We start from the raw sequence: 20,729 nt of genomic DNA on the forward strand, positions 1-20,729 counted from the left end.
GGTTTTCCCAGTAGTGATGTATGCGTGCTCTGGTCCATGGGGTCACGAAGAGTCGGACACGACTAAACGACTAAACAACAACATGCGTTGTGTATGCGATATAACATTGTGCCACCAGATGGTGATGTGGAGCCCCCCTTTTCTCTACCTGCATTCCCTGTTTAGATTGACAACTCTTTAAACTGAAACGCTTCTTTGATGTGTCTAGATCCAGCCCACTTCTCCTACTGTACATAATCAGTCTTACATTTGAGGGACATTGGATGATTCAGGACAGACAAAATCCTTGGGATACCTCAGCTGGTAGAGCATGAGTCCCTTGATCTCAGGGTTGTCGGTTTGAGCCCCACATTGGGCAAAAAACACCCCTGCATTGCAGAGGGTTGGCCTAGATGATTCTTGTGGTGCCTTCCAACGCTATGATTCCACAAAAGCACTTCATCACATGACACATCGATAAATTGTGGAATTTGCTCCTGCAAGATGTAGCAACAGCCACCAACTTGGGTGGTTTTAAAAAGATTAGATGAGTTCTTGCAGGAGAAGGCTGTGTTGTTGTTGTTTAGTCGTTTAGTCATGTCCGACTCTTCGTGACCCCATGGACCAGGGCACACCAGGCACTCCTGTCTTCCACTGCCTCCCGCAGTTTGGTCAAACTCATGCTGGTAGCTTTGAGAACACTGTCCAACCATCTCGTCCTCTGTCGTCCCCTTCTCCTTGTGCCCTCCGTCTTTCCCAGCATCAGGGTCTTTTCCAGGGAGTCTTCTCTTCTCATGAGGTGGCCAAAGTATTGGAGCTTCAGGATCTGTCCTTCCAGGTGGCCAAAGTATTGGAGCTTCAGGATCTGTCCTTCCAGTGAGCACTCAGGGCTGATTCCTTAAGAATGGAGAGGTTTGACCTTCTTGCCGTCCACGGGACTCTCAAGAGAAGGCTATTGCAGGAGAAGGCTATTGACATCTATTAGCCACAATGCCTGTGTTCTGCCTCAACTGTCAGAGGCAGTAAGTCTCTGAGAACCAGTTGCTGGGAATTGCAGAAGGTGAAAGTACTGCTCTACAAGTTTTCCATCGCCATCTGGTTGGCTTCTTTTTGTACAGGGTGCTAAACGAGATGAACCTTTGCTCAGATCCAGCAGGACTCTTAATATGATAGTTCTCTATTTGAAGGTGTCCTCTGCTTGAATAATAATAATAATAATTGTAATAAAAAAATTAAGGGCTTACATATATATAATAAATGTTCATAAATGTACCAACCAAGCATGTACATAGATATGTGGACCACATGTTTGGAGCAGCACAGGAAGACCGCCCTGAAACCATTTTGACTCCCAAACTGACCAAATGTTTTCTCTGCAAGAAGGGAGGGGGTGAGGGAACCTTCCCATTGTCTCAGGAATTGGGTAATCACCATTTCAAAGGAATGGCCAGACTACCAGGAAAGGCAATCAGATAAGGCATTATCAGATAACCTGGCAGACAGGAAAAACAACAACATTCAAATTTTTGTTGTAGACCACCTTTTCTGTGATGCAGGTATGATGTTTGTGTGGGGTGGCCTTGGGTTACACCCCTTCTGTGATGTAGGTATGATGTATCTGGGGGGTGGTCTTGAGCTCCAGGGCAGGGAATTTAAAATGTCTATATAAGGGCAGGCACATCTTGGTTCTGGGTCCTCCTCCTTTCCTGCGTGTGAGGGGAGCACCCTGTTGCAACAGTTCAATAAAGATCAGGTTTACTAGCTGCTTTGCTTCTCAATATTCTCTGGTTGGCCCCTGTTATTTTCTCCTACCGATGGAGAACCTACAAAGGACTCTATAAGGGCTCTTGTATCCCCCATAAGGGAAGAAGGGCAGATTTTGTTTATTTAATAATAAGAATAATAAGAATTATACCCCGCCCATCTGGCTGGGTTTCCCCATCCACTCTGAGCGGCTCCCAACAGAATATTAAAAACACGATAAAACATCAGCCTTTAAAAACTTCGCTAAACAGGGCTGCCTTCAGATGTCTTCTAAAAATCAGATAGCTGTTTATTTCCTTGACATCTGAAGGGAGGGCGTTCCACAGGGAGAAGGCCCTCTGCCTGGTTCCCTGTAGCCTCATTTCTCGCAGTGAGGGAACCGCCAGAAGGCCCTCAGCGCTGGATCTCAGTGTCTGAGCTGAACAATGGTGGTGGAGACGCTCCTTCAGGTATACTGGGCTGAGGCTGTTGAAGGCTTGCCTGTTCAAGTCCGGTTTCCACAGCCGTAAAAAGGGGCAGGCAAAAGAGACAGGAGGGAGCTGATTTATGAACCGCCCTCTTGTGATCAGGAGCCCTGAAAAACATTATGCAGAGGATGAATCACACACCCTCCAACATTCCTCAGATGAAAATAGGGGCAGTGTCATTGTTCCGCTAGACGCAGCAGCCAAGCAAAGCAAGCCAGAGCTCTTCAGCTCCCGCGACCCCCAGCAGCGGCCTTGTGGATAGATCCTGCCCCCTTTGTTCCCCCACCCACCACTTTCTTTATAGGAAACCGACTGTCTAAGGAGCAAGGATATGGTGAAAATCTTTCTTAGGGGCATTCAAGTGACTCAGATATTGTTTTCATAAAAACAGGAAGTGGCGCCATATTGAGGTTTTTTTTTGGGGGGGGATTAAGGGAGCAGGAGGCATAGATCTAAGAAATGTGTTAAAGGGGCACACACACTTCCAGTACCACACTGAAACACTGCATTGGAACTGGAAATTCAGGACTCTGTGTGAAAAAGTGAGAAGTCGTAATGGCTTCAGGGTTTTCGTGATCTCCTGTCATTTTCAGGGCAGTTGGAGGGTATGGAATCATGTATGTTTCAGTGAATCAAAAGGTCTTAGTTCCTTACAGAGCAAGCCAACAGAAATGGGAGCAGCATGCTTCAAGCAAAACCAAGAGCTTCTAAATGCCATATATTTCCATGGTGCACACGCAGTTCTCTCTCATTCAGATCTATGGGCCCCTGGAGTACTTAACTCTGGCTCTCGATGGCATCCATATTCCTGGAAATCTTGGCTGAAGGGTTTGAGATGCGCCACCTGGTGTTAATAATTATCCCATTTGCAAACCTGTCCCCCTTTCCCCCTCCTTCCCCGCTGTCGTATATGATCCCAAATGCCATTTTTAGAAACGTTTGCCGCAATAATGGATTGCTGCGTCAGCTTGCTTGGCACTCTGACCTTATTGCCCCCTCATCACCTTTGCAAATATAATCTCGCAGGTGTAATAAATAGAGGGTTTCCTGCCCCAGCACCGCACTCTAAAGTCTGGGAGGCAGAGCTTTCGATTCTGTTCCCCCTGTAACTAAAATCTAAGTGAAGGCCATTTGAAAATCCGGTATGGGGGAGCAGTTGATTAGGAAACAATGGGGTTTCTTCATAGCAGATCTCATTAGGCTGATTAAATAGTTGGGAAAGCGAAGCGTGAAAAATGAAACATGACTGTTGTGGCGGCTTGGGAGCACTGAGCTTTTCAGCCACGGATGTTGCCCTAACGGCAATTTCTCACATTCAGTAGTGGCATTCTCATTAGTCCTCCGAGATTTGAACCCCACATGCACTCGTGGGTTAGTTAGGCTTTGCGAACTGGGCAACCGAATGTGGCAACAGGGCTGGAGAAGGCGCTGTTGCTGTTGTTTTTCCAAAGAGTTGCAGGTGGTGTGAACACAGCCTCGTTTCATCTCATTTCTCCCTTTGCCATTGCTAGTCAATGAAGTTAACATGGGGAGCTTGGATTTTAACATTGTACAGTGGTACCTCGGGTTACATACACTTCAGGTTACAGACTCCGCTAACCCAGAAATATTACCTCAGGTTAAGAACTTTGCTTCAGAATGAGAACAGAAATCATGCTCCGGCGGCACGGCAGCAGCAGGAGGCCCCATTAGCTAAAGTGGTGCTTCAGGTTAAGAACAGTTTCAGGTTAAGTACAGACCTCCGGAACGAATTAAGTACTTAACCTGAAGTACCACTGTACAGTCATACCTCGGGTTAAATATGCTTCGAGTTGAGTGCATTCGAGTTGCGCTCCTTGGCAACCCGGAAGTAACGGAGCGTGTTACTTCTGGGTTTCGCCGCTTGCGCATGCGCAGACGTTCAAAATGACATCACACGCATGCGCAGAAGCGGTGAAAAGCGACGTATGTGTGCGCAGACGTGCCGTCGCTATTTACATTTACCTCTAGATGTGAACAGGGCTCCGGAACTGATCCCGTTCGTATCTAGAGGCACCACTGTATATTTATTTATGAATTATGCTATAATTCCGCCTGTGGTTTACAGCATGTTATATTACCCGGCGGTCACACCCACAGCTTACGTTTAAAGCTCATTTACAGTGGGGCCCCGCAAGACGAATGCCTCGCAAGCCGGAAAACCCGCTAGACGAAAGGGTTTTCCGTTTTTGAGTTGCTTCGCAGGACGAATTTCCCTATGGGCTTGCTTCGCAAGACGAAAATGTCTTGCGAGTCTTGAGATTTTTTTCCGTTCCACCCTTTTTCTAAGCCGCTAAGCCGCTAATAGCCTTTTAGCCGCTAATCCGCTAAGCCTTTAATAGCCGCTACGCCTTTAATAGCTGCTAAACCGCTAATAACGCTAATCCGCTAAGCCACTAATAGGGTTGCTTCGCAAGACGAAAAAACTGCTAGACGAAGACACTCGCGGAACGGATTAATTTCGTCTTGCGAGGCACCACTGTAATACACGTTCAAAGCACATGGCTCCCCACTGCCAGAAGTTTGCCCACTCACTGAGCCACAACTCCCAACCCCCCTAACAAACTACAGTTCCCAGGCTTCTCTGGAGGAAGCCATAGGCTTCAAATGTGTGCTAAACGTGCTTTGAATGTGTGGTGTTTATGTGGCCCGAGTCAAAGAGCTCATTCGTAAAGCTCATCATTGCTCTCTACACTGAAAACCATCTAAAACAATCAAAATCAACCTGAGAGCATTTAAGACTGCTTTAAAGTGTTTAAAAAGTTTGTTTTCCCCTTTCCTGCTGACTTTGTATCTTGCCTAGGCGACCTTCTCCCAAAGTGCATCTGACTGCATTTTTTTTAAATGGAAATGGCTCGTCCTAGTGGGGTTTTGTTAAAAATAACAATTGTCTCTGTTAATTTGCATTGTTTTGGTGTCTTTAGGAAGCCACCCGGGAGGATTTTAGTTGAGATATCTTAATAAACAAATAATAATAGGATGAAATAGTTGTACTTCAACAAAAAGGTGCTGCATGTTTTGTTCTAGTCATTCAGCCATTCCTTCTCGAGGAAGCTCCATTCTTCCACTCTCACCCTTGATTTTGTCCTCCAAAATCAAGTGGTCCATCTGCATTCTGCGGCCATTGAGCACGCTCAGTTATCACTAAGTCATTTTTATTGACTCCCCTTCACCTTTTCACTAACTAAATATTTTTGGGGGGCATACTTCTGCAAACCTTGCGGCTCCCCCAAGCCTGCTGATATATCCCTGTTATTCATTTTTATTCATTTAAAGATATTTACAGTGGTACCTCGGGTTAAGCACTTAATTCGTTCTGGAGGTCCGTTCTTAACCTGAAACTGTTCTTAACCTGAAGCACCACTTTAGCTAATGGGGCCTCCTGCTGCTGCCGTGCCGCCGGAGCACAATTTCTGTTCTCATCCTGAAGCAAAGTTCTTAACCTGAGGTAATATTTCTGGGTTAGCGGAGTCTGTAACCTGAAGCGTATGTAACCTGAGGTACCACTGTATATACAAAAAAGGCTTTTATGGGTATGTTCGTAGCAAAAGGAAGAACAAAGAAACAGTGGGGTCACTCAGAGGAGAAGATGGTGAAATGCAAACAGGGGACACAGAAAGGGCTGAACTCCTCAATGCCTTCTTTGCCTCAGTCTTCTCCGATAAAGAAAACAATGCCCGACCTGAAGAATTTGGAGCAAATGATTCAGCAAAGGAAACACAGCCCAGAATAACTAAGGAGATAGTACAAGAATACTTGGCTAGTTTAGATGTATTCAAGTCTCCAGGGCCAGATGAACTGCATCCAAGAGTATTAAAAGAACTGGCAGATGTGATCTCAGAACCACTGGCAGTCATCTTTGAGAATTCCTGGAGAACAGGCGAAGTCCTGGCAGACTGGAGGAGGGCAAATGTTGTCCCTATTTTCAAAAAGGGGAAAAGAGAGGACCCAAATAATTACCGCCCAGTCAGTCTGACATCAATACCAGGGAAGATTCTGGAGCAGATCATTAAGCAAACAGTCTGTGAGCACCTAGAAAGGAATGCTGTGATCACCAATAGTCAGCATGGATTTCTGAAAAATAAGTCATGTCAGACTAACCTGATATCGTTTTTTGACAGAATTACAAGCCTGGTAGATGAAGGGAACGCAGTGGATGTAGCCTACCTTGATTTCAGCAAGGCATTTGACAAGGTGCCCCATGATATTCTTGTAAAGAAGCTGGTAAAATGCGGTCTTGACTATGCTACCACCCAGTGGATTTGTAACTGGCTGACTGACCGAACCCAAAGGGTGCTCATCAATGGTTCCTCTTCATCCTGGAGAGGAGTGACTAGTGGGGTGCCACAGGGTTCTGTCTTGGGCCCGGTCTTATTCAACATCTTTATCAACGACTTGGATGATGGACTCAAGGGCATCCTGATCAAATTTGCAGATGACACCAAACTGGGAGGGGTGGCTAACACCCCAGAGGACAGGATCACACTTCAAAACGACCTTGACAGATTAGAGAACTGGGCAAAAACAAACAAGATGAATTTTAACAGGGAGAAATGGAAAGTATTGCACTTGGGCAAAAAAAATGAGAGGCACAAATACAAGATGGGTGACACCTGGCTTGAGAGCAGTACATGTGAAAAGGATCTAGGAGTCTTGGTTGACCACAAACTTGACATGAGCCAACAGTGTGACGCGGCAGCTAAAAAAGCCAATGCAATTCTGGGCTGCATCAATAGGAGTATAGCATCTAGATCAAGGGAAGTAATAGTGCCACTGTATTCTGCTCTGGTCAGACCACACCTGGAGTACTGTGTCCAGTTCTGGGCACCACAATTCAAGAAGGACACAGACAAACTGGAACGTGTCCAGAGGAGGGCAACCAAAATGGTCAAAGGCCTGGAAACGATGCCTTATGAGGAACGGCTAAGGGAGCTGGGCATGTTTAGCCTGGAGAAGAGGAGGTTAAGGGGTGATATGATAGCCATGTTCAAATATATAAAAGGATGTCACATAGAGGAGGGAGAAAGGTTGTTTTCTGCTGCTCCAGAGAAGCGGACACGGAGCAATGGATCCAAACTACAAGAAAGAAGATTCCACCTAAACATTAGGAAGAACAGTGGAATTTGCTGCCAAGGAGTGTGGTGGAGTCTCCTACTTTGGAGGTCTTTAAGCAGAGGCTTGACAACCATATGTCAGGAGTGCTCTGATGGTGTTTCCTGCTTGGCAGGGGGTTGGACTCAATGGCCCTTGTGGTCTCTTCCAACTCTATGATTCTATGATTCTACTTTCCTTCATGCAAAACAAATCCAGGCAGTGTGAAGCAGATTGCCAAGAGCCTGATCCTGCCCAAAGCTTGACTCCTGTATCAGAAAAGACCTTCATGAGCAACAGCACTCGTAACCTGATCATCAGAGAAAGAGGGAAGGATACGACAAGCGTGACACAACATGAAGCATCAATCTGAACACAGCTCACCAGGCGCACATGATGGCACACCAGGAGGGTCTCAAAAACCCTTCTGGGTTTGGGGTGCCAACTTTGGGGCACTGTGATATATTTGGCAGGCCACAAAACATGGCAGGCAGGCGATGTTTGCCGTGGCGTGTCGCAAAATTGTTCAGGTCAGCTAGGACCGGCGCCACAGTTACCTGGCGCTCTTGACAAGTCCTGTGTGGAAAATGTCACATTTCAAAACACGCTCAAAAGGGCTTTATTCTGTTGCTCGAAGGACTTCCTCAGCTGCAAATGTTGCTTTGTCTTGTCAAAGAAGCGCACGAGTTTGACGTGGGCCCCCCCATCCCAAAATTGGGCATGTGCCAGTCGGAAGTGTGTATCCCATGGTGCTTTGCAGCAGAAGGTCCCTCACAGCCAGCAGCGTCTCTTGTGAAAGAGAAGGGGGAAACAATGCACAGAGGAGGGGTGAATGGTGTTCTGTGAGTTTGCCCCCCTGCCCCCACCAAGAACCAGAAACTCCTTCTGGCGTGGGCTGATGTCACAATACTCGTATACAAGCACAGAAGGGAGGCAGAAGGCAGCTGTGGGGAGAAGCGGAAGGAAAGCGGGAGAGAAAGATGGTGACTTTCCTGCTTTGGAAATCATTTTCTTTTTTCCAGAAGGAAGTGTGCGACGTGTAGAAAGGGGTGTGTGTGCAACTAGGAGAATGCAATCCTTTTGGACGCACAGCTGTCCATGCAGGCGCAGGTTAATTCTGTTTCCAGGGCGGCTGTCTATCAGCTCCATCTAGTACTCCGGCTGAGACCCTACCTGCCTGCGCACTGTCATGTCATAGTGGTATATGCTCTGGTTATCTCCCACTTGGATTACTGCAATGTGCTCTAATCCAGAATGCGGCAGCTAGACTGGTGACTGGGAGTGGCTGCCAGGACCATATAACTAACACTGGTCCCAAATAATCTCCCCTGGTTCCCAGTATGTTTCCAGCACAATTCAAAGTGTTGGTGCTGACCTTTAAAGCCTCAGCTCAATAGACCTGAAGGAGCATCTCCACCCTCATCATTCAATCCAGACACTGAGGTCCAGCTCCGAGGGCCTTCTGATGGTTCCCTCACTGCGAGAAGTGAGGTTACAGGGGACCAGGCAGAGGGCCTTTTCGGTGGTGGCGCCCACCCTGTGGAACACCCTCCCTTCAGATGTCAAGGAAATAAACAACTACATGACTTTTGGAAGACATCTGATGGTAGCCCTTTACAGTGGTACCTCTGGTTAAGAACTTAATTCATTCTGGAGGTCCGTTCTTAACCTGAAACTGTTCTTAACGTGAGGTTCCACTTTAGCTAATGGGGCTTCCCGCCGCCACCATGCTGGCACCACGCGATTTCTGTTCTCATCCTGAAGCAAAGTTCTTAACCCGAGGTAATATTTCTGGGTTAGCGGACTCTGTAACCTGAAGCACCTGTAACCAGAGGTACCACTGTACAGGGAAGTTTTTAAATGTTTGAGGTTTCACTGTGTTTTTCTATTTTGCTGGATGTCACCCAGAAAGGCAGGGGCAACCCAGTTAGATGGATGGCATATAAATAATAAAGCCATTATTTGTTGTTGTTGTTGTTGTTGTTGTTGTTGTTGTTGTTGTTAATGGACTTCAGCACTGCATGTCTCAGCAAAACAGAAGGTGATGCAAGGGGAGGCAGCCATGTGGGCTCCTTTTCCTCTGGACAGGAGATCACCTGCTTGGCCGCCATCTTCCCCGATGCTGCAGAAGTCAGCCAGAGAGTGCTTTTAGAAAAAGACACATGAAAACAAAGCAAGACACCCAAAAGATACAAATAATCTGATTTTTTTAATTATCCATTTAACAAATGCTTTTCTAGCTTTTTTCTGCACAAATCCACTAATATGAAGCTCTAAGCTGAGTGTGTGTGGCACATTTCGGTCTCTTGCAGATAAAAACATGTTGCAAAACTTGCCAAACGCCCCCCCCCCCATTAATAGATGCCTAAACTTGTGGCCCCTGTAAGCTTGGGGGCCTGACTCAAATGACCCTCCTGGATCAGCCCCACTGATTGGTCCCACCCGGACATATGCTTCGCAGATTTGAAAGGTGTTCTATCAAAGTTACGGTGATGTTGAGAATCCTTCACGATTTGCAATGAGCTTTCAGGCATGGGCAATCTCCCTGGTTTCATGCATGTAAAAATGTATTTTCTATCAATAATTTAATAAATTCTTTTGCTTTACAATGATACATTCAAGTGACATTTTTTCTTTTCTTTTGCCCCCCCTTTTTTTGGCGGAAGCAAGAGTCACAAGACATTTCAGGATCAGTATACTTTAATATGGTATCAGTGTCAAAATACATTTCCTTATCAAGTTAAAAGTTCCCATACAGTTACAAGATTATAAATAAGAAATTCAACAATAGAGAGAGCATGAAATAATTACGACAATAGTTACGGTTAATATTTTAAGCACAGATTTTCTTTTACCCCCTTCCCCTCCTTCCCTCCCCACCCGCACAGTGTGTTTTTAGTAAATGGTTAGGGTACAACATCTTAATGCTGAAACTACAAACAGAGATTAAAAATATAATAGCAATATTTAAGCGTGATTAACCCTTCAAGCACACAAATCATTACCACTTTAAAGACCTGCTTTGCTGTAGCCACAGGCTTCAGACCACTTACTCCAAAACTGCTACTGAACGTGAATGGGATTACTTTAAAGCAAACTGCTCAAGGTTGGCAGCCTGGTGGTGACGCTCTTAATTTATGCTTCTTTCTAGGGCTTAGCTACCTTTTTTTTCTTAAGACAGTTTAGGCCACCATCCAGCCAGTTAAACACAGCAAAGAGCCAATTCACACATCTTCCAGAAGCAAACTCCGATCTGCTACTGACTGTATTACACTCAACCGGAAGATGCAACCTATGAGTGCGATTTGATGATATATGTGTCAGCTATATTCACAGGTACTTAATACTGGCTGAATCATGTCCTTAAAAAACAAAAAAACAAAAACCTAAAGTCCTTTAAATACCGTGGGCCGTACTATTTTGCTTAAAAAAATGTACTTCAGATAGAAAACTGCTCCCGAGCTTTGTGCAATGTAGCACAGGTGGAATATTAAGTCGGCACAGGGCCTGGCTGATTCATCCAAGGTCCACTGCTAAATTGCATGCGTGAGTAGGGCTTTTTGGCAAGGTTTTCCCTCTGTATCAGTGGGATTTTTCTCACTGATGCCACTCTCCCAGGTGGCAGTGGGACAGAGCACAGGGGAAGAATGCAAGGAGAGTTTCATAGGAGGAGCTGTTCCACCAGATCCCTTTTTTTGAGGGGGGGGGTTGTATCCACTGAAGACTACAAAAGCTCCAAGGGCACTAACCACGATCATTCCCTGAAAGCTGTTCTGTAACCCAGCAGAGAGGATCAGGCCAGAAGGGAATCCCAAATGCAATCTTTAAAGAAGTTTGGATTTTCCTTCCCCCCTCCATCATGTAAGTGAAAGCGAGAAATATATATATGTAGGTTTTGCAGGATGGATCCCTGAGCAGTCCAGATTCCTGAGCACATTTGCTCACAAATCTTTCCCTAAATAATGGCTTTCACAGCTACTTTCCCGTGGAGCAGGCATCCCCAACCTTCGGCCCTCCAGATGTTTTGGACTACAATTCCCATCATCCCTGACCACCGATCCTGTTAGCTAGGGATGATGGGAGTTGTAGGCCAAAACATCTGGAGGGCCGAAGGTTGGGGATTCCTGCCTTGGAGGATCCTCAACAAATCAGGCACAATTCATTTAAGAGTCAAGCACTTTCCCCTCCATTTATTTTCAACAAGAAAGGCTAACACCCTCTCAGTGAAATCACTTTGAATGTGAAGTGCTTCATTTTGACTGGATCATGAACATTACGTCAAAACTGGGCTTTCAGTGGGGTACGGCATCTCCAAAGGAGTGAGCCAAAATTATTGGGCTTGGATGGACAAAGCCAGTGCCAAAACTTTACAATTCCTTATGGGTTCTGTGCACCTCCAGGGACCTCCATGTCCACTTCAGTGCTATGGAGATATCCCCAGGGGATGTGTCTTCAGACCTTCCCTCTTCAGCAAAAATAATGGGGAAGGGCTCCATATATGCATTGCACAACATATGGCACTCCAACACAGCTCTGTAGAAGTCAAGGTTTGCAATCCAGAGCGGGAGCTGTTATAACAGTAATAACATTGCTGTTAAGGTTGCAATGGACTAAGACTCTGAAGAGTGCCTTTAATGATTCAGGCCATGTATTCGCCATACATTTAAAGCTCATGGCGTTCCCCAAAGATTCAGGTGAACTGTAGTTTAAGGGTTCTGGGAACGGTAGCTTTGTGAGGGGTAAATGGTGGTTCCCAGGATTCTTTGGGGGGATCCATGTGATTTAAATGTACAGTGGGGAACACAACCGAACACATGTGCTTATGAAGCCCACCCTAAGAATATTAGTTGTGCTCAAGTCCTGTGAAAATTAATGGCACTTGTGGGATGGTTTAGCTGCATTTTGAGTCCTATTGATTTCAGCGGGCCTTAGTTACAAGTAACTTTCTCTGAACTGGAACTGTGTTCAGGAGGAGGCATAAATGGTTCTTGTTTGTAAGGGAATCTACAGGCTCTTATAAATCTATGCTGATTTGCCTCAGGTATATTTATCTGGGTAAATAAAGCATAACGTCTAATATCACCATTATTTTCTGTCGCCCTGAATTTGCCCCTTTGCCCTTCCAACCTGGCCTTTCTCACTGAAGCTCGAAGGCTTTAATAAATGTTTTTAAAATCTGCACCCCACAATTCCTTGAGCTTCTGTTATTGCTGGATTGAATATATGAGTGTGCCTGTTTGCCCAGCAAAGGCAATGGGTCTTGCAGAGACTCCTTCCATTTTAAATAAATTCCTGAGCACCAACATTGGTTTGTTTTTGTTTAATAGCATTTCTGAAAAGTTCAGATTGCCGTTTCGATGACCTACAGAAAAATCATTTGCACTTGAAAGGCTATCAACAATTAAAAAGTAAACTAAAAAGACAACAAACACCTTCCCACTCTGCCGCTCCAGAGCCTAAAAACATTTATTTCCCCCAGTGTAACAAGTAGGCAAGCAAATATATATTTAGTTTACTTTTTTCAGCAAAAATTCAGTAGTGCAGAGAAAGAATGTGGCTAACTAGCTGGAGGTGGGGGGGGGGATGAACGCCCACCCCCAACTTAGCTGGGAATTAGCAGTTTTAGTAACAGCCTTTGGACAAATCCTGCAACATCAGCAACAGCGTAAGAAAACTCTACCAGATCTAAGTAAAACGGTTCCCAAGAAGAAAAGTCATGGCTCTGCCTCAATGTCTAAACAGGTATAACAAAGTACCAATATATGATAAACATTTAACCCAGAGAAAAAGGATCAGTCAGTTACACTTTGTGTAAAAAATATACATATGGAGAATTAATACACACAAGATGGGTTGAATTCCTTCCCCGCCCCACGTATTTCAAATTGTGCAGCGACACCCTCTCTGTTTTCTCTCAGTTGTCCCCAACTGCCATCCGCTCCCAAATTCCTCACTTTGCCAGGCTGGTTCCTGAGGAGGGAGACACTGACCTAAATGCGATGGCAGTTGGCTGCCTTGGGATTCTTTCGCAGTCCCGTGCTCTGAATCTAAGACAGCAGCCACGCCACCCCGCTAGTTTAATTAAGGAAACGTTGAGTTTATCCTGGGAGTTGGGTAAGGTCTGGTAGGAAAGGCACCTCGATGTTGCTAAAAACAAAACAAAACCCATTGGCAGTTATTTGCCTGATAGCTTTGGCTCTTCCATATGCATAAAAAAGAAAAAAGAAAAAACCCCACCGATCCTCAAATCCAAGGCCAACGCAAGACATGCGTTGCATGATCTGAGAGATGCACACTAAGATCACTTTGCAACACCACAGAGGGCACTCAGCCACAAGGCTCAGATTTCCCTCTTGTTTCATTATCCAGTCTACTACTTGGATTAGCCTTGCCTTGGATTAGCCTTGTATGGCTGGGTTAGTTCTGCCTCGGACAAAAACACAGCCCCAAGTTTTAGATATGTGACCTAAACTTAAGGGGAAAGGCTGTCATTTGCAACTTGGCAAGGACCAACCAGCACAAAAGCTGCCGTTGGGTGTGTTAGAATTATGGACATTTCATCGCTAGCTTTTTTTTTAACTGTTAAAAGGCCATAATCTGCGATTATTGTCCCCCCCCCCCCATGTTAGAAAATGCAGAGGAAAAACTAGGGGTAGGGCAACAAGTGCATTTCATCAGATTTGTTTATTTCACTTATCTTTGGCAATAAAATAAAATAAACCTTTGTAATAAACGGAGCCAAAGTATTACATAGAGGCGCGAGCGAACACACCGCAGCTTCTTCTTCTTTTATTAGCATGAATAATGAGGAAGTTTCAGAACACATAAATTACACAGCGGTGGGGAATCATATAATATAAATTTTCTAAGGAACGTCTTATCGAAATAGAAGGGGATTGGAAATACAGTAGATGCATACTTTTTTTTTAATGCAAATAAGGAAAGTGAGTAACTTCACAGAAAGGCCACTATTTGGTGATGTGGACAAGTTCAATAGTTAAGTAAAATCTTGTAAAAGTGTAATCAGTATTAGAAATTGTCTACTTGCAAAAATAGATTTAAAAACTGCAGCTGGTTTGTTTTTGTGTTTTTTTGGACGGTATAGGCCAGAGAATGCTGCAAGGCGGCTTCAGGTCGCCTGGTCGAGAGCTCGGAGCAAATCGCTGCCTTGCAGGAGCGTCGAACTCCCGAGAACTGGGACGTTAACCTCACAGTCATATCGGGTCAGTTCCGGCAACAAATAAGGTTCCAAGGATGAGCCGAGCAGGCGACTTGTCACTCCTGAAACAAGAAGATTTAGATGTTGAGCGGCCTTCATTTATTTATTTTGGTTCAGGCTTAAGATTTCTGCCTGGAAAGGACAGTGTACAAGAAGAAAACACCACACATCCCCTTTGAGCCCTAAATGGCCTCAACCCAGTATACCTGAAGGAGCGTCTCCACCTCCATTGTTCTGCCTGGACACTGAGGTCCAGCACTGAGGGCCTTCTGGTGGTTCCCTCGCTGCGAGAAGCCAAGTTACAGGGAACCAGGCAGAGTGCCTTCTCGGTAGTGGCACCCACCCTGTGGAACGCCCTCCCACCAGATGTCAAAGAGAAAAATAACTACCAAACTTTTAGAAGACATCTAAAGGCAGCCCTGTTTAGGGAAGCTTTTAATGTTTAATAGGTTATTGTATTTTAGTGTTTTGTTGGAAGTGTTAAGTTGTGGGTGAACATATCAGACGACACAGCGATTCTTCAAATGGCTCTTGTTTATTCACAGGCCAGAACAGAACTGAACTGAACTGAAGGGTTCAGTCAGCCTGCTTATATAGAGCTCCAGTACAACGTAACTGTAACAATTTTCTAAAACTATCCAATCACTGAACGTCACTTTCGATCCCTTATTTGCATAACTATGTACAGTATCCCCCTGCTGGCCCAGGGCGAGAACTTCAGTACATAACAGGAAGCCACCCAGAGTGGCTGGGGAAACCAAGCCAGATGGGCGGGGTATAAATAATAAATTATTATTATTATTATTATTATTATTATTATTATTATTATTATTTGATGAGAAAAATAGCACACCGCTTAGATGAGAAAATTGCAAGTGTCCAGCAAGAACAACACATCAGCTTGAGCAGGACAAACAGAAATAAGGCGACAGAACCAAGCAGTCTTGTCTAAACTTCAGGCTTCAGTGCAGGGATGGGGCTGGGCACTCGTATTGAAGGCATTTCTATAGTCTTTCCTGATTCATGAAAGGCGAACAGGGAACGAACCAAACACCCACCAGAGAAAGAAAAATACAGAGAGTTCCACAGTCTCTGCGCACTGCAGCTGAGGGTCCACCTAGATACCATGTCAATTATGTGTCTGGAGCAGGCATGCTTGGCTTCATTTATCTATTTACTAATTGGTTTTGGGTGGCGGGAAGGACGCAGGTGGTGCTGTGGGTTAAACCACAGAGCCTAGGGCTTGCTGATCAGATGGTTGGTGGTTTGAATCCCTGTGATGGGGTGAGCTCCCGTTGCTCGGTCCCTGCTCCTGCCAACCTAGCAGTTCTAAAGCACGAAGTGTAAGTAGATAAGTAGGTACCACTCCGGCGGGAAGGTAAATGACGTTTCCGTGCACTGCCCTGGTTTGCCAGAAGTGGCTTAGTTATGCTGGCCACGCTGTACGCCGGCTCCCTCGGCCAGTAAAGTGAGATGAGCACCGCAACCCCAAAGTCGTCCGCGACTGGACTTAACGGTCAGGGGTCCCTTTACCTTTACCCTTTATTAGGGGGTGGGCCAGGGTCTGATCAAGATCAGGGCCAGGCAAGTGTCATGAACCAAGTCTTAGGTGAGGTCCTGCCTGCAACCACTGGTCTCTTCCCCACCCACCCCCTGCCGCCCGTCCCTCCAAGTTCGTGTTATGGTTTGCGACAGAACTCACCTGACATCCTATGACCTTGTGGCACACTGAAGTCCTGATAAGGGGGGCAGTAAAAGTGTGGGGAGAAGGCAGCTTTGGGGATGTTGGCAGAGTTTCTCAAAGAGGCCGGCGGATGCCGTGGCTGCAGTTGCTGCTGCCCCATATTCATAGGGGGCTGGCCTGGTCCTCTTTGCGGGTTGCAAAGGAACTCATCTGCAAATCAAAAGCAGAAAATTGGGCTTCAAAAAGGATGTCCGCTTTTACAAACGCAATTCCAGACACAATATTTCCCCCCACGTTTGTCCAGGAGTCAAGAGAGCAGGCTGACACTGGCATGCACATCTGTCTGCTTAGGCTGTTTCGATATTGTGGAATACTGCATGTCAATATTAGTGTTGTGATTGTTGTAATCCATACGGTACCTTAGGGCGTGTAATGAATTGTAAGAATAATGACGATGATTTATTTATTAAAATGTTCTTACAGTGCTATTCCATAGAAGATTTCAGAGTGGCTTACAAATAATACAAAATAATACAAAAACCCCATACATCAATTAACCATTGCGGACAGACATGTTCTTAAAGCCTTTCCTCTTCCCAGGAGGGGAGGGGTTGTGAGCGGGAGACGATTCCGTGTTATGCAGGGGGTGCTCCACCCCCTGCTTCAACTCCAGGGCTGGCACCACGCCCCTCCCCGGTTGGGCACCCAATGGGGAAGCTCGGCGGGGGCGTGGCTTGGTGCTCAAAACGCAGCCGCGCCAGCCATTCCCACCATTGCACACACATTTTCTTCGAGTCAGTGAAAACATATAAAATAAGTAAAAAACAAAACAAAAACCCCATACATCAATTAACCATTGTGGACAGACGTGTTCTTAACTGCCTGCGTAAAGGTAAAGGGACCCCTGACCATTAGGTCCAGTCGTGGCCGACTCTGGGGTTGTGGCGCTCATCTCGCTTTATTGGCCAAGGGAGCCTGCATACAACTTCCAGGTCATGTGGCCAGCATGACTAAGCCGCTTCTGGCGAACCAGAGCAGCGCACGGAAACGCCATTTACCTTCCTGCCAGAGCGGTACCTATTTATCTACTTGCACTTTGACGTGCTTTCGAACTGCTAGGTTGGCAGGAGCAGAGACCGAGCTACGGGAGCTAACCCCGTCGCGGGGATTCAAACCGCCGACCTTCTGATCAGCAAGCCCTAGGCTCTGTGGTTTAACCCACAGCGCCACCCACGTCCCCAGCTGCCTACATAGCCTGGCGGAATATAAGAGTTTTCAGCAGCCATTTTCAAGTTAAAACAAAAGGCTCCTGCTAACTCTAGCTCGGTACTGTTGTCCCTGATTGGCTCTCCAGGGTTTCTGGTGGGGGTGTGTGTGGCATTTTCAGCTCTACTTGGATATACTGGGAGGTGGAGCCCAGGACCAATTCCATTCAAAGCAGGTGCTCTGAAGCTGGGCTGCAGCCCTTTGCAAAGAACTGCCGTATAATCTCAGGCAGTTGTATCTATGGATGTGTGATGGTGGCTCACATTCACTCATGCAAGGTGCCACTGGAGACTGCAAGTCATGCTGTCCTTGTGAGCTCCCCAGAGGTCTGGCTCAGGGTGGATATAAATCAATGACTTAATTATTATTTTTTTTAAAACAAGATCAGATTTTTAAAATTTAAATTGGATTTTTAAATTGGATTTTATTTAAATTGGATTTTGGGGGGTGGAAATCTTTCTAAAGATAGTTTTCTATTTAAGTTACATTATAGCCCATTACATTATTTTTATTTAAATTGGATTTTTAAATTGGATTTTATTTAAATTGGATTTTTTGGGGGGAATCTTTCTAAAGATAGTTTTCTATTTAAGTTACATTATAGTCCAAAGGTTATTCATCAGGAAATAAGGATTTGTTTTAAGATTTTTTTAAAAAAAAACACCCGTTTAACCACATCAGTTAACAAACATGAGTACATATGCTATAATGCTATTGTTTTAGTTGAACAGATTGTTATTAAGGAAATGATTATTTTTCTCCTTCCAATAAAGTACAGCAGAAAAGTTGTCCAAATATAAACAGTTAACTTATTAAACCTCACAATAATTTCATAATTATCTCTCCATGTATTTCTAATAGTATAACCAAATCAGTAATTTTTGATATAACTGTAAAAACTACTCTGAAAATTTATTATTCCAAAAATGAAACCTTCCTCTGGTTGTAAATATTAGGTTTATACCAGCAAGAATGAGTCTTTCTGTAAAAAAAAATGATTTAAATCAAGTCTTACTGACTAGTGATTTAAATCGTGATTTAGATAGATTTGATTTAAATCGTGATTTAAATCAATTTGATTTAAATCAAATCCACCCTGGTCTGGCCACCCTGGGAAAACAGAACACTGGCAAAGATGCACCATTTCCCCATCTGGTCCCACAATACTCTTCTTAAGGAGCTTGAAGTTAGTGCAGAACACAGACAGTGAGCATAAGATGTGGCAAAAATGAAATATAAAGGCAGGGACTGCATCTGCAGGGCAAGTTTTGTGTTCTGTCACCAGCTGCCCAACAGTGACACAGTGGACCCCATGTGACTCCATTTGGTTATATTGAATTACCTTTCATTTCTTTAAAAAAAAGGGTCTTACCATTAAGGACACTTGTGCTGAGCGACTTCTTCTCTGTAAGTAATGCACAATTTTCACCTCTGAGGATTTTCATCCTTTTCCACATTAAGTGTGTTGGGTTAATGCCAGATGTTTCTCCTTGTATCTATAGATGGGGGGAGGGGAAAGAGACAGTATAAGCCTGACAAGAAAGAATATTGTTTAAAAAAACAAACTCATTTTTGTTTTAAGGCCATAGAAGGGAACTTAGGAAATTGTCTTGCATCAAATTGTTAGCATGCTGTCAGTGTTTTATATCCCTGTTGGGGAGCTATTTTTGTTGTTGTTGATTTTCCCCAGTATGTTGTGTGGAAGACTAATTTGTTATATGATACACACACACACAAATATAAGTCACTTGGAGACCCTTTGGGTGACAAGCAACTAGCTCATTACTGACCACACTGATTAAGCATCTCCAGGGAGCAATCCGGATTCCTGGAAACATTGGGGATTGAACCTGGGATCTTCAACATGCTAAGCAAATGCTCTACCACTGAGCTATGGCCCTTTCTCAAAAAGGGCAGCCTTTGCAAAGGACAGATTACCCCATTCAGGTGTTGAAAGGCTTGCTCTTCATAGTCCAGCTGCCTCTTCAGCTTCAAACTGTTGGCAAGAGCAATCCGCGCAGGGTTTATATCCATGCCCCGCTGCCCAAGGCACTCCAGCGACCTATCAAGACAAAGCCATTGTTTCGTTAAGCATTTGAAAAACAAAACAAAACACTGGAGAAGGATCTTTCCTCAAGCCAAGCTTCAAACCAGAACAGTGAGACTTGCTGACCTGCAGAGGCCTCTTGTTCCTAACTTAGGTTGCTGCTGGATTCTTGGGGAAAGACTTGGGATGTCCTCCTTGAGCAAGGATGTGGATGGTGGTTCTCCAGCTGCTGGTGGACTGCCAACATCTCTGGCCACTGTCCCTGCTGACTTTGGAGGCATCCAACAACCTCTGGAGGACCACAAATGCCTGTCCCTGGGAGACAACTCAGTGACTGTAGAGAACAGCTGTAGCATACACAACCGACGAGTCCAATACCAACCCGCATAGTTTATTCAAGCTGCAATATTCTTTCTGCTTCAATAGCAACCTGCACTCCCCCACAGGAAGAATGCGTGAGTGAAGGATGCGGGTTGGCGGTGGAGACTTATTTAATCGTTTTTGTGTATCACAGCTGTTTTCCGCAGACAGTATCTGCTGCCAAAGCTCTGCTCGCCCTTTGTGCTGTAGTAGACAATTCACAATGCCTTGTTGGTAGCAGAGGCACGAGGTCAACAGAAGCAGTCTGTTTTTCCTTACGGCCTGTCACGTCAGGCTAAGGTGGCATGTGGCAGTGTGAGAATCATCCCACACCACGATGACAACATTTGGAAGGCTGGAACGTCGTAGATGAGCTCAATGGGCTGGGTATGGTTTGAAGAGACAAGGCCGCTTTGCTGAAGCTAAACACGTCTGGCCCAATCAGCGATTGGATGAGAGGCCAACTGGGAACCACGTAGACCCCTCACCCCGAGTTTATTTATTTATGACATTTATATATTTTGATCCCTCCAATAGGATCATCTCCCTCCCTTCCTGGATGAACAGCTATTGGGCAGGACGGCTTTATGTAACTGGCCCCACCCACATGATTCTGTCCTATCAAATGTTGCTGCAGCAGTACTGGATTATGTCAGCAGCTAAAAGGTAAAGGGACCCCTGACCATTAGGTCCAGTCGCGAGCGACTCTGGGGTTGCAGTGCTCATCTCGCTTTACTGGCCGAGGGAGCCGGCGTACAGCTTCCGGGTCATGTGGCCAGCATGACTAAGCCGCTTCTGGCGAACCAGAGCAGCGCACGAAAACGCCGTTTACCT

The 20,729-nt window shown here is 45.2% G+C and overlaps 1 protein-coding gene across 3 annotated transcripts in view; it reads right to left on the reverse strand.

The window, feature by feature from the left end:
* Positions 1 to 13,935: 13,935 nt before the first annotated feature.
* The window catches only part of EPAS1 (endothelial PAS domain protein 1), a 132,184-nt gene continuing 125,390 nt past the window's right edge, over positions 13,936 to 20,729 (reverse strand). For all 3 annotated transcript variants that reach the window (XM_082217456.1, XM_082217455.1, XM_082217454.1), the window contains 4 exons: positions 19,427 to 19,550; positions 18,861 to 18,984; positions 16,241 to 16,432; positions 13,936 to 14,600 (listed from right to left, as the gene is read on the reverse strand). In XM_082217456.1, coding sequence (XP_082073582.1) covers positions 14,449 to 14,600; positions 16,241 to 16,432; positions 18,861 to 18,984; positions 19,427 to 19,550 — 592 coding nt within the window. In that variant the 3' untranslated portion in view covers positions 13,936 to 14,448. The remainder of the gene's footprint in view (positions 14,601 to 16,240; positions 16,433 to 18,860; positions 18,985 to 19,426; positions 19,551 to 20,729) is intronic.

Source organism: Podarcis vaucheri, assembly GCF_965113315.1.
Source record: "Podarcis vaucheri genome assembly, chromosome: 3".
Taxonomy (NCBI): Eukaryota; Metazoa; Chordata; class Lepidosauria; order Squamata; family Lacertidae; genus Podarcis; species Podarcis vaucheri.